Source organism: Saccopteryx leptura, chromosome 3, assembly GCF_036850995.1.
Source record: "Saccopteryx leptura isolate mSacLep1 chromosome 3, mSacLep1_pri_phased_curated, whole genome shotgun sequence".
Taxonomy (NCBI): Eukaryota; Metazoa; Chordata; class Mammalia; order Chiroptera; family Emballonuridae; genus Saccopteryx; species Saccopteryx leptura.
This window is the reverse complement of record NC_089505.1, coordinates 13,962,928-13,976,565: the sequence shown is the minus strand read 5'-3', so window position 1 is coordinate 13,976,565 and position 13,638 is coordinate 13,962,928. Positions and strand designations below refer to the sequence as shown.

Here is a 13,638-nt window from a genome sequence, read left to right as displayed (position 1 = left end):
TAGACACTAAAATTTAACTTCCATATAATATTCATGTCACAAAATATTGTCTTTTAACATTTTTTAGTCTTAAAAATAACATCATTGAATAGCTTGAGAGATGCACAAACGAGAGCTGAGCCACGTGTGGTTCATGCCAGCAGTTTATACCTCTAGACCTAACCTCTCAGGATGACGCTGAGAGAAAGGGTGGATCTCAGGCTGAGCGTGAATTAGAGTGAGGTAGGCAGACAAAGCCGTCAATCTAGAGCCCAAAGAGCATCTCTGAGCATTTCACCTACTATAGCAGTAAGGATCCTCTGTTAACTCTTCACAATGAAGAAAAAAGAGTCAATCTGGGTTTCTGCCTGCCTCCTGAGCTTGAGACCCCTTCCAATGCATTGCCCTCTATTCAGCATATTTTGGTTCAGAATGCCAGTTTGATTTCTGTCTTTGGTCCTTTTGGTGAGAAAAGGGGAGGGGAGATGCCCATATTTTTATGTGTTTTTCTTTTCTTTACTGTACCTGCTAGAATCAACAATGGTGATGATAAAAGTTAAAGAAAATGACAAGTTCTTAAGAAAGAAAGATAAATGAAGCTCAGAAAACCTAGCTTTCAATCCCATACTTGTATAAATTAACCACCAGCATAAGCTGGCAAACATTACTCAAAGTCTCTGGACATATTTTTACTTACATGTGCAAGAAGAATCTTGGAGATTTGTTGTAACTAAATGAACAAAAGATAGTTTTTCTTATAAACAACAGTTTACTGAGAAGCATTAAGGTAGAAGATCAGTTTTGCTAACGAGTGGGGAAATTTTTGAAAGGTATGTCAAAGTTGGGAATAAAGCAGATTTAAACAGTAAAGGCACATTGTGTTTTTGTATTTAGGATAAACTCAACTACATATTTTTCTTTATGTTTATTTTTCTGGAAGCATCCTTAATGTATCTGTTAAAAGATCTCTGGTTTGCATCTTTTTATTTTGAGTAAAAAAAAAAAAAAGCCCACATTCTTTAAAATAAAAAAAAATCTAGCCTGACCTGTGGTGGCACAGTGGATAAAGCATCGACCTGGAACACTGAGGTCACCAGTTGAAAACCCTGGGATTGCCTGGTCAAGGCACATATGGGAGCTGAAGCTTTCTGCTCCTCCGCCTCTTCTCTCTCTCTCTCTCTCTCTCTCTCTCTCTCTCTCTCCTCTAAAATGAATGAATAAATAAAAATAATTTAAAAAAATCTAGGCCCTGGCTGGTTCACTCAGTGGTGGAGGGTCGGCCTGGCATGTGGAAGTCCTGGGTTCAGTTCCTGGTCAGGGCACATAGGAGAAGCGCCCATCTGCTTCTCCACCCCTCCTCCTCTCCTTCCTCTCTATCTCTCTCTTCCCCTCCTGCAGCCAAGGCTCCATTGGAGCAAAGTTGGCCCAGGTGCTGAGGATGGCTCCATGGCCTCCGCCTTGGTGCTAAAATGGCTCCAGTTGCAATGGAGCAATGCCCCAGATGGGCAGACCATCACTCCCTGGTGGGCATGCCAGGTGGATCCTGGTTGGGCACATGCAGGAGTCTGTCTGACTGCCTCCCTCCTTCAAACTTCGAAAAAATACAAAAAAAAAAAAAAGAAAAAAAAGAAAGAAAATCTGTGTATTAAGACTTTGAACCTGTAGATGGTGCTATGATTCCATTTTAAAATTCAATTTTGCTCTTTAGTTTAAATTCATAGGAAAAAGAAACATGGTTCTTTAGTTTCTTTTTAATCCAGAGATTAAAAAATGAATTATTTCTCTTTACTTTAGTGTTTTATAATTATAATGGGAGAAGTTGTTTTTACCATTGGAAAAATCTACTGTAGTTATTCTTTGTGAATGTTAAGTGCTTCCTTAGAAGCACTAACTAATCACTTTTATGTCCTTTTTTTTTCTTTTAGATTTTTCTGCCTATCATTCAGCATCCGTTTTTCTGTGATTCTCAACCAACTTACTTTGCTGTTGCTGTTTCTAAATAAAATTGCTTCACTGAGAATTGGGTGACAGAGAACGAAGGATAACAAAAAATCATATGAGAATCATTTCAACCTCTCGTTTGTGATAATCAGGTAAAGAAAGATTTCCTGGAATTAAGCCACAGGGACTCTGGCTTAAGTCAGAGCTGTCAACTGGGAAACAAATTTCCAGATATTTTAAAATTTAATTCACTTAATTTTTCTTGTAACTAGATTAGAAAATGTGATTAGGTAGAGCAGGCTATTCTTTTACTGGATCAGTCAGACTTTGAATGAAGCAAATAGATACTAAAATCTTGAAGTAGAAGAACAAACCTTTAGAGTCATTCTCCCTTGAAGAACTTAAGAACAAAAAAATGTAAAAGAATACACGCAGTGGAAATTTTAAAAAATAAAAGGAAAGATGGCATTTTACTTTCCTGTTCATAAAGTTGTACATGTGGCTGTGTTTTTACCTTAAACCCTGGTTAAATTTATGCTAAGCTGTTTTGAGTTAAAAATCCACAAATAGAAATTTAGTGTTTATCAAAGCACAGTGTTCTATATGTGCTTTACAACTAGTTCTTTGCAAATGCCTGTCAAGTGACTGAGTGGGAGATGTTCAAAAGTTGGTATGGTTGTGGGTGTGTGTTAGGTAATAAGGGATAAATACGTTAATTCTGTGTAGCACAAAGATTCATTAAAATATTGAGTGTAACTTTTTTTTTTTACAGAGACAGAGAGAGAGTCAGAGAGAGGGATAGATAGGGACAGACAGACAGGAACGGAGAGAGATGAGAAGCATCAATCATCAGTTTTTTGTTGCAACACCTTGGTTGTTCATTGATTGCTTTATCATATGTGCCGTGACCAGGGGCCTTCAGCAGACCAAGTAACCCCTTGCTCAAGCCAGCGACCTTGGGTCCAAGCTGGTGAGCTTTGCTCAAACCAGATGAGCCTGCGCTCAAGCTGGAGACCTCGAGGTCTCAAACCTGGGTCCTCCGCATCCCAGTCCGATGCTCTATCCACTGCGCCACTGCCTGATCAAGTGAGTGTAACATTTGAAAATTTTAAAAATTGAATCCCCTGAGGTAGACAGACTGTTAATTTAGTTTTTGAATCCTCTGAGATTGTGTGTATGAAAGTGCACTGGGAATGATGACATTCTATGAAAACATAAAAATAACAGCGCTACTACTATGTTTTACAACAGTGTGTATATTATACTAGCTTAGAGTTGATCTGAAACTTTTTTACGAGAATAGTTTCAACATAAAGAAATTATAATAATAAAAATATAAAAATTAATTTTAGATACTTTTAAAATTAGGATAGATATCAAGAAAGATTACAGGAGTCAGGATCTACATGAATAGCATAAAAATAAAACAAAGGCTTTAGAAGAACTGATGCTGTGTAACAAAAGAGAATTATACATCTTTAAGAACAATGAACAGGTGTCTGTTGCTTTTTGAATCTATTCCAGGACATAAAATTTCTATTTTTTGAAGGAACCTCAGTGGTCTTGTCTATAACGCAAATTTGTTCACTTATGTCATTACTGCTAATTAAAGATTAAAACAGTTCACATTAAGCTTGGTAGCTGTTTCTGTTTTTAAAAAGTAACTTTCCTCTATTTTATAGCTTGAAGTTACTATATATTTATATAAATCAGAAATAATGACAATTAACTAGGAACGTCAAGCCCTATTCATCCTGTGGGAGTCATGCTGTGACGTCTTTCAGAGCTTTGTGATTGCTCAGCCCTAAGTACAAGCCCTATAAAATGATGGGCTTTGAAATGCTGGTCAGGGTAGAGTGAAAGCAGCTGCTGGCAGTACCCAACCCTTAGCCAGTGCCAGTTCTGCTTCAGCTCTAAGGACTGAGATCTGGTGGAGCCTTTGTTGGCCTCACGGGACTTCAGCACCTGAGACAGCTCCAACATTCTGCAGAACAGGGTTCTCTAGGAAGAATCCAAGGTAAGGTAAGTGAACACTTGAACTTTCTTCTTTTTATCTGTCCTTGCCTCTGGAACTTTTCTCAGCGTGTGTTAAATTCTTCTCTGTTTGGAAAAAAATGTTTACAGTATCCTTTTTTTTTGTATATCAAAACAAAAAATACAAGTTTCTCAGTCACCTGGTAAATATAGAAGTGCCTTAATTTCTCATATATAAACAATTTTAAAGTCTTTTGGATTAAAAGATGCTTTTCCTGCTTTCTCTTTCACTCAGTATTGTCTTTAAAATGCACTCAAATAGTGGGGTGTTCTTTTTCTTGTGTATAAATTTTGTCCGAAGGGTTTAGTGGATACATTTGCTTTTAAAGTTTTCACCTTGTTTTTAAGTGCTGTTCTTTCTATGTCAATATGTTGATTATGTGAACCTAAGAAGCATTTATTTTTCTCTTTGTTTGAAATTTAAATTCTGTGATGTTTATAGACAGCAAGAAAACAGAACTTGAAATCCTAAGTTTCTATCTAAAAGCTATTTAAAAATAAAATGTGTAAGTGTATTAAATGCTAAAAAAAAAAAACTAGAGTTTTTAATATATTTCTATTTTGTGGCAAAAATTATTTCATTAGTGATATGTGGTTCAATGATGGTTTTTTTATATTAATTTTCACCATTAATTGCATTGTTATTCAAACTCAGGCTTAAGAAACTACATTCCCAGGAACACCTACAATTAAAAGAGAAAAATATGTATATACAAAATAATTTTTATAGTGTTAGATACATACTTTTATATGAACTTGGATATTATTAAATGTATAATAAACTACTTATATATTGGTTAGATAAACAAAATTAAAATAGAAGAAACAACCATTTTTTGAGGTTGTTTCCTTAGTTAGAAAAGACACTAAAATTGGATATACATCTTTGTCAAAGAAGATAGTCCCCAGGGTTATTTCCAGCTCTCTAACAGTTCAATATATCCTGGGGCCAATTACATGCTTGTGTAAGATAGGCAGCAGTAGTAAATAAAGGATTTTAATTTTTATTCAGTCACCTGGCACCAAGAGAAATCCTCTTGATTTAAAAAGTAATAATATTGCAGTTTAACTATTTCTATAAGATGCACACTTTTCTAAACTCTCTGCAAGAGCCTTCAGAATTTGTTAGACACTCAGAATTACCAGGCTGGTGACATCTGTGGCTGGGAAATCTGATGGGACCCTCTCCCTTTCAATACGCAGAGATGGAAACCGGAAGGAAGCTCCAGCTCCTCCTGCTCCTGGTCCTCTTCAGCCTGCTCTTCTCACAAACGCTGGCATGGCCTCTGTTTGGGGCACCTGCTGCTCTGAGGTCAGTTCCCTTCCAATCCAGACAGTTGAAAAGTTCTTGTTTCTTCTATCTGTTTCTTGTTTCTTCCTAGCTGTTAATTTGGACAGCTCAATTTTTAAAAATTATGTATTAGCCATTGAAATATTTGGTTGATGGGTTAAGCAAATCTTTTCAACATCAGGTCTACATGATTATTCTGAGACGTGGAATTTCCTCTCAGAGTATGAAAGACAGTATCAATGGCTAGTTTTATGGACAGAATAGTTCATAGTTCCAAAAATGGTGGAAGCAGAATATGAATTTCCACTCATTCAAAATCAGCTTTAGATCAGTCACGAGCCTTTATGCAGCATCATCTCAGGTGAGATGAGTAGCTAATGAAAAATAGATGTTTAGCTGCCTGCCTCATGTTAGTTCATTGTTAAGATCAGTCAGTAAATAATCATAAGTTTAGCAGTTGATTAGTAAAAATATATATATAATCATGCTAGAGAGATCTGTCTCTGCCAATATTAAAAATTGTAAAATAGTTCATCTAGTGAGACACCCTTGTCCAATGAGTAAATTTTAATATACATGCTTTTGACCACAAATTCTTAATGTTATTGTTTTCTGTGTTGTCTTTTTATATTTCAAATTCATAGATCATAATATAACTCACTTACACCTTTTATCTGGAATAAAATAAATTTGTTTAAAGAAATAAAGAGTAAATGAAAACTATATTAGGTTGATCTTTCCTTCCAGTTTATAGGCACCACTGTATCTAAGGGGAAATTCTTTTTTTTTTTTTTTTTTGCTTATATTTCCATTCGTGATTCTTTGCTCAAGGTAGATTTATGCTCAATAGAATGAATGAATAATTTCTTAAATCCTGGTATTCTTCATAAAATCTGCTTAAAGCCAGATTTATGTTGCTTGGATAACTAAACAGAATGACTCTGGCTGAATGGTTATATCGTCACAGATGAATAATCACAAGAATGCTGAAGTGTGCACTGATGGCTAGGTTTCATATGCAAGGAGAACTGCTTGTTACTGACTACTAACTACCACATCATCAGAAGATACACAAATACCCAGGAATCAACACATGCTTGGAGGTTTACCTTAATAGAGAAAGTATATGTACATATAATTATAATGGTGAGCTGTTGTTCAAAATATGTATGCACTTATAAATATAGTCATATTCCATGTATAAGCATCACTGTACTTAGCCTTTCAGCGAAGCATTTGTACATGCCTTACTAAAACACAGTAATACTTAAGATTAGAAACCAGAGGCCCCACAAAATTCATTGAATTTGAGTAACTATTCAAAGATGGAGAAATTCTTTGGACTTGACCAATACAGAAAAACATATTATACCAAATGATATTAAACATCAACAAACATACAAATTGCTCCTAGTTTTCATACTGAATATTAATAGATTTTCAAAGTGCTTATTTTGTATAAAATTTTTCTTTGCAACATGAAGGTGTTACCAAGGAAGTGTACTTTGTTTAATGCTACAATAGGACTGAACTGAATAGCTTTCTTACTTGAGACACACAGTTTGTAAAAATTGTATGGTATCTATCTTATGGGATAAACAAAAATTTTATTATGTATACTTTCATAAACCATAGAAACCAGGAAATCAGCTATACTATACATAATTTGTGAATAGGTGATACTCCCCAATATTCTGAGTAGCTTATTTGAAATGATTATAAAAACATGAGCATCACCTTTGGTAAAAGAGTGTATTATAGTTCTACTGTACATTTTCCTAACAGACTGGGTGACAGAATACCCTATGAAGGAGCAAGTGAACCTGATCAAACCTCATTAAAAGGTGACAGTGACATCTTGCAAAATGCATTAGCTGAAAATGACACACCTTATTATGATGTGTCCAGGTGAGTTCGTTTGTATAGAGTAGCATTTTAGGAAACATAATTTTGAAATATGTGTTTTATTTTTGTGTCTCCATGAAGCTATTTCTACAGTACAGCACTACAGGGTTCCATGTGTCATGGCCTCATCCAGCCTGATTTATTGCAGCTTGTGCAGCTGTACATGACTCTCATGTAGAAAGATTGTAACAAGGCAGGATGATATAATCAATAATGTGCATTCTATTGCACAAATACCAACATCAGAAATTATACCAATTCTAGTAAAACTTTGCATGTAGGATTTCACGATAAAGTTTCATGATAGGGCAAAAGTTTCAGGTCTATGTAAAGAAAATATATCTAATAATAAAAGCTGTTTGTTGCAAAAAAAAGAGCTGTTTATTCATAGAGTCATTTGTTAGGAGTAGCATTCAAGTATAGACAAAGTTGCTCTCTACTGAAGACACAGTATAAAAGCTTCCTCATTTGGAAAGAAAAGTTGGTTGATAGGTCCCAAACTCTTCTCTATTTTAAGAGATTTTGTTTCCAAGTATTTTGGCAAAAGAAATAGCAAAAGGTATAAAAAGGGTTTTGCTATAAATCAGGATTGTTTCCTCTTATATCTATCATTATTAAGGGTAGGACAAATAAAGTACCATAAATAAGTAAATAGAAACTAATTTAAATGTTATATTTCTCCCATTAATATTTCTTAGGGAAGAATTAGTTTTATAGATCCTATCAGGGACATTATTATTATTATAGTGGGGATAGATGGTGATGGATGGATATTTGAGTTGGGGTGGTGAACACACAAAACAGTGTACAGATGATGTGTTGTAGAGTTGTGCACCTAAAACCTATATAATTTTGTTAATCAATTTTGTCATTCCAATACATTTAATAAATTTTGTCATTCCAATACATTTAATAAATTTAAAAAACAGAGAATATTATTTAATATTGAGACATACTTCTACAAAAGATAATTTCTTTAAGTTTTTTTAAAATTTAGGACTAAAAATATAGGATATACTTTGATATGAGAAGAAAATATCTTTTATTAGGCTATTAGGAAATCTTCTTTTCAACTTAAGTTCTTATGAGAAGCTTTCATAATAAGCTGATGACTTCCTTTCTTATTCACTGAGCCAGAATTATATTTTAGGAAACTATCTTCAAAATAATGCCTAGTTTCTCTTTTTCATTTTAGGAATGCCAGGCACGCTGATGGAGTTTTCACCAGTGACTACAGTAGACTCTTGGGTCAGATTTCTGCCAAAAAGTACCTTGAGTCCCTTATTGGAAAACGACTTGGGTAAAGAGAATTTATTAATTTTTATCAATCACATTAGATTTCTTAATTTGATAATTATATTTTCACGATTAATGATGTATTTACTTTGTTGCAAATTGATAACTCTTGATAATGTTTATTTGGTTAAATATATACCAGGCCCATAGATTAGGAAATAAAACTTTCTAGTAATAAAATACTAACTTTTGACACACTAACGTATTTTTTAGTAGCAATCATTTATAAATCTGCATATTGAAGTAGACAGTAAAAACTAAATAAGACATTAGTATAAACTGAAGCAAATCTTAAGGTTAACGATAGCATTTGTTTTATAACTTTCCTGCTCAAACCAGGCATTGAAAGAGTCTCTCTTTAAATGGCCAACAGGTGACTTTTGAAATGGCACTGCAGGTGACATAGCTTCTTGGGGAGTATTTATTTATAAAGAACTTTTCCTCGCATTGGCAGAATGCAGCCTCAAATATTCCCTTTTTTTGGATAAATCACTTGCTTAGTTAGTGCAAAATGTGTCTTAAGACACTCCCAGTAAGTGCCAGAATATGTTGAATTATATCTCACTCTCCTGTCCCATTTAAGCAATGACTTCTCAGAAGACCAGGGACCAATCAAACGCCATTCGGATGCAGTCTTCACTGACAACTATACCCGCCTTCGAAAACAAATGGCTGTGAAGAAATATTTGAACTCGATTCTGAATGGGAAGAGAAGGTAAAGAAACAGAACACTTGCGAAAATGAAAAATTATAAATAACTTTCAGAATAGAAACTACAGAATGGAGGCATACATCTCTCCATCTTACTATCTATTCCCTGAAGCATAATTCTCAGACTTGGCTGCCATTAGATGACCCTGGAGAAATGTAAAAATATTGATGTTTGGGCCTGACCCAAAATTCACTGCCAGGAAATAGCACCTCTGTGCATCTGGCTGTAGACATTGATATTTCTTAAGAGCTCCCAGTTGATTTTATTGTGCCTCTAGGGTTCAAAATGATTACTGTAGTGGCATCTAGTCTAAATCCAGAACAGGTTTCATTAAAATATCTGTTTGTAAAACATGTGAAGGGCTGTCAAGTAGCAATTTGGTATCACATGGAATTCCCTGTATGTGCATTTTAATTCTCCTATTTTACTAAAGTAAGCTATGAGTTTGTTTTTATTTTTTTTGAGTTTGTTTCTTTCTTTCAGATTCTGTAAAACCTGTGTCTCTCTGAGGTGTGTAGATATTGGAGAACAATTAAAAGGAAGTAGGATGCTCTCTCTCTCTCTCTTTTTTTTTTTTTTTTTGTATTTTTCTGAAGCTGGAAATGTGGAGAGACAGTCAGATAGACTCCCGCATGCACCCAACCAGGATTCACCCGGCATGCCCACCAGGGGGTGATGCACTGCCCCTCCGGGGCGTCGCCCTGTCGCGACCAGAGCCACTCTAGCGCCTGGGGCAGAGGCCAAGGAGCCATCCCCAGCGCCCGGGCCATCTTTGCTCCAATGGAGCCTCGGCTGCGGGAGGGGAAGAGAGAGACAGAGAGGAAGGAGAGGCGGAGGAGTGGAGAAGCAGATGGGCGCCTCTCCTGTGTGCCCTGGCCGGGAATCGAACCCGGGACTTCTGCATGCCAGGCCGACGCTCTATCACTGAGCCAACCGGCCAGGGCCCTGCTCTCTCTTTTTATTCCAATTATTTTTGTGTAGATGATGAGTAGTAAAGATGACCATAGTTGGGTGAGGTCAGACAGGATGGCTCTCTTTACCCACCAGATTATAATTGGGTAAGAATAATGTTAGACACTTTAGAATTAAATCATTCATAGGTAAGAGCTAACCTAAAAGGGAATTATTTAGCTTCCAGAGCATGTTACAGAGTACAGAGAATAGCCCGGGTCACGCAATACCACGTATTTCTTTAGATGTTTTCTCATCTAAGAGCCTAAACACGCTCAATTTTCTTTTTGTGCCTACAGCATTGAGGGAGAATCTCCTGACTTTCTCGAAGAGCTAGAAAAATGATGACAAAGGTCTTTGAGGGAAGCCGATGACAACTCCCCAGTGGTGGGTACACCTGTGCATTCTAATCATACTCTGATAGCAACCATCTAATTATTTAAGGAAATAGGAGTCACTTCGTAAAAAAAAATCTTAGACTTCTCACAAAGAGACCTTATCTAAGAATGACAGTCCTACCTGAAGTGAACTGCAACCCAGTGAACAGCTTAACAGGATTCATGCAGGGTTCTGACTGCATAAAACAGAAAATTCACAATGAGTAACAGTTCTGTATCCCCTAATTTACTCAGACATATTTCTATACCCCTGTCAGGATATAAAACAGAGGACACTGACTCATGCTAATAGAAAAACTGGCTTTCTTTTTTTTTCCCCCTACTTTTAATGTGTTTCTTTTCCTTTAATGTAATTTATTGGGTGACATTGGTTAATAAAATTATGTAGGTTTCAGGGGTACAATTCTATAACATATCACCTGTCTATTGTACTGTGCGCTCACCACCCAAGTCAAGTCTCCTTCCATCACCTGCCTGCCTTTACCTACCTTTACCATCTCCTACCTGCCCCTCCCCCCTTTCCCTCTGCTAATCTCATACTGTTGTCTGTGCTTATGATTCTTTTTCCTTGTTTAATCCCAACCATTTTCACCCAGTCCGAACCCTCTCCCCTCTGACAGCTGTCAGTTTGTTCTCCATATCTATGTTTCTTTCTTTTTTTGTTTTAACTGGTTTTCTTTTTGAGAATCAAGCCAGTTTGCTTCTATTAATATAAGGTTTTGTCCCATGAGTGACTGCTCCCATCTTATTTAAGTACAAAGGAATGCTACCAAATTACAGCACAGCTTGTTATTGTGGAAATACCAAGGCATTCTGCATCTAAATGTATTCCTTGAAACCTATCAAGCTTCAAGCAGCAACTGTCAAATCTAGCTTCTTTTACCTATAATGTAAGTGTAGATACTATAAGTCCAATAGTATTCACTATAAAATAGTTTTTGAGTAAAGAAAACACAAATAGGTTTTTCCTTTGTTAAGTAACAAATTTATTACCATTACTGTCTTTATGTATAAATAAAGGACATATTTTTTTCCTGAGTACATTAATGCTATATTAGCTCATAAAACTGTAGTTATAATGTGTAGCAAGTGCTTAAAGAAATTTTTAATCATCACCATTTGAGGTTAGCAAAGTTTTCTTTAAAGGATAGAGAGTAAGTATTTTTGGTTTTGTGGTCTCTCTCTATGGTTTCTGTTAAAAATACTCAAATTAGCTCTTGTAGCAGAAAATCAGCCACTGATCATATATAAAATGAATGGGAGTAGCTGTGTCACTACAAAACTTTATTTATAAAGCATGAAGATAGTCTAGATACAACCCTGAATAGGTCACAGAGATTAAACCAGACCCAAGCTCAGAATAAGTGTAATTCACTGTCTCACTTCAGTTCTTGGTTTCCATGAGTCCTCAAGAGCGGACAGGCCGTCCACTCACTGTCCAGTTGGTTGCTTGTGGCCCCTGACTGTCCTTCACTTCTAGGGGACATACGTGTCAAGGGTACTGCACGTGCCCATTCATTGTCATGAAAGGGTATTTCAGGAAAACAAGTCCTTTTGCTCAGAAAAAAAAGGTAATCCCATGTAACTTCTTGAAAAAATGTTTATAAGAACACGACTCCATTATATTATATAGCACAACAGAAACTGAAACATAAAAAAGGATTGATCATTCTCTTTTGTAAAGTGTAAGGTAATTCATAGACTTTATCTTACATATTTTTAAAAATGTGTTGTTTTGAATAAGTTGCTATTCATAAAAACTGCTGTGGGTCAGCCATTTGTGAAAATGTCAAGTGGGTAATTATAAATGACTGATCAGAGAGCCCCTTCCCAGCCCCGCTCCTGTCCTGACAATCGGCCCTCTGGGAGATGCTCTCTTGGTTCCCACAGCGTGATCTCCTGTCACAGGCTGCTGACCAGCGGCAACAAGAAATAGATTTTTTTTCAATGAGTCGATAAGGGAATGAAATTAAGATTCTGTAATTAAAAATACATCTATGCTTACATAACAATTTCTTCTTTTCCAGAATTCTTGAAGAAAAATGACTAGGTGAAGTAATTATATTTTGAGTTCTACAGAAGTAATCAATAAAACATCTTCAATATCAAAACCAAATAAAATGTTATGTTGTGAATGTTGTGATTTGTTTTAAGCTAATGTAATAATTGTGTTGTTTATATTGCAGACATTATTTGAGAGTTCTTAAATTTGTCTTTAATTTTGTGTAAATCCTGTAATATCATATGCTGTGTATCCTTTATATCAAAGATCTATTTAATGATAAAAAATACTAGGCTAATTCCAATGATATGAGGCTTTTTGGAAGGGTAGTAATAGAGCAAAATTAATGTGTTTATTTATAGAGCTTATATAACTATTCAGATGAGTGGAACAGATAAGCAGTGTGTCCAAATTTGAATGTTAAGCAGATAGAATGCTGTGTTAAATAAACCTAAAATGTCTAAGAGAATACCAACCAAGATAAAGTCATTCTTCAAAAAATATTTTCTTAAATGTAATGCACTTTCATATTTATAGACAACCTTTATTTTGAATGGGATTACTACTCTCACAAATTTGGACCCCTAAATGCCAAAAGCTCTCTTCTGATCTACTGTTTCAATGAAGGAGAATGGCCTCTACTTCTGACATTGGGCCGTGTCTTTATGCTTGTGTTAATTATGTGTAGATTGTAAACTAAGAGAAACGTTTGTTTTTCATTTTTAATTATTTTCTATAAACATTCAAGGAATGCTTTAGTCCTACCAGCTTCTATCAGTGAAAGTACAGTTGGAGACAGCACTATTTTTCCAAAATGATTGTAGAAATTAAACATAGAAAATAAAGATGTTTGATTTCCATTGCAAACAACTTCTACTGTTTCGGGTCTTCAAATGGCGCAATAGTAGCTTGTTTCAGCTCTAAAGTGCCAGGCTCTAGACAATCCTTTTTGTGATGTTAGAGGTAGAGTTACATTTGATTTTGTGTAAGGTATTAAAGAGAAAAGTCCAGAACGCTTTCAAAATAAATCACCTGAGCAATTTGTAAGAGGGTGTTGTTATTAACTGAGATGAAAAAGATGGGAGGAGGGAGGCTCCAGAGCAAGACGAGTTTAGCTTTGGACATTATA

General features: G+C 35.5%; 1 protein-coding gene across 2 annotated transcripts in view; it reads left to right on the top strand.

Moving 5' to 3' along the window:
• VIP (vasoactive intestinal peptide) overlaps positions 1-13,379 on the top strand; it is a 45,028-nt gene extending 31,649 nt beyond the window's left edge. Inside the window, exons 2-8 of one of the 2 annotated variants that reach the window (XM_066372970.1) lie at positions 1,905-2,072; positions 5,158-5,266; positions 7,031-7,153; positions 8,346-8,450; positions 9,030-9,161; positions 10,409-10,496; positions 12,535-13,379. In XM_066372970.1, coding sequence (XP_066229067.1) covers positions 5,160-5,266; positions 7,031-7,153; positions 8,346-8,450; positions 9,030-9,161; positions 10,409-10,454 — 513 coding nt within the window. In that variant the 5' untranslated portion in view covers positions 1,905-2,072; positions 5,158-5,159 and the 3' untranslated portion in view covers positions 10,455-10,496; positions 12,535-13,379. Of the gene's footprint in view, positions 1-1,904; positions 2,073-3,750; positions 3,943-5,157; positions 5,267-7,030; positions 7,154-8,345; positions 8,451-9,029; positions 9,162-10,408; positions 10,497-12,534 lie in introns of those variants that run through there. The other variant, XM_066372969.1, reaches the window with a different exon arrangement.
• Positions 13,380-13,638: the final 259 nt, after the last annotated feature.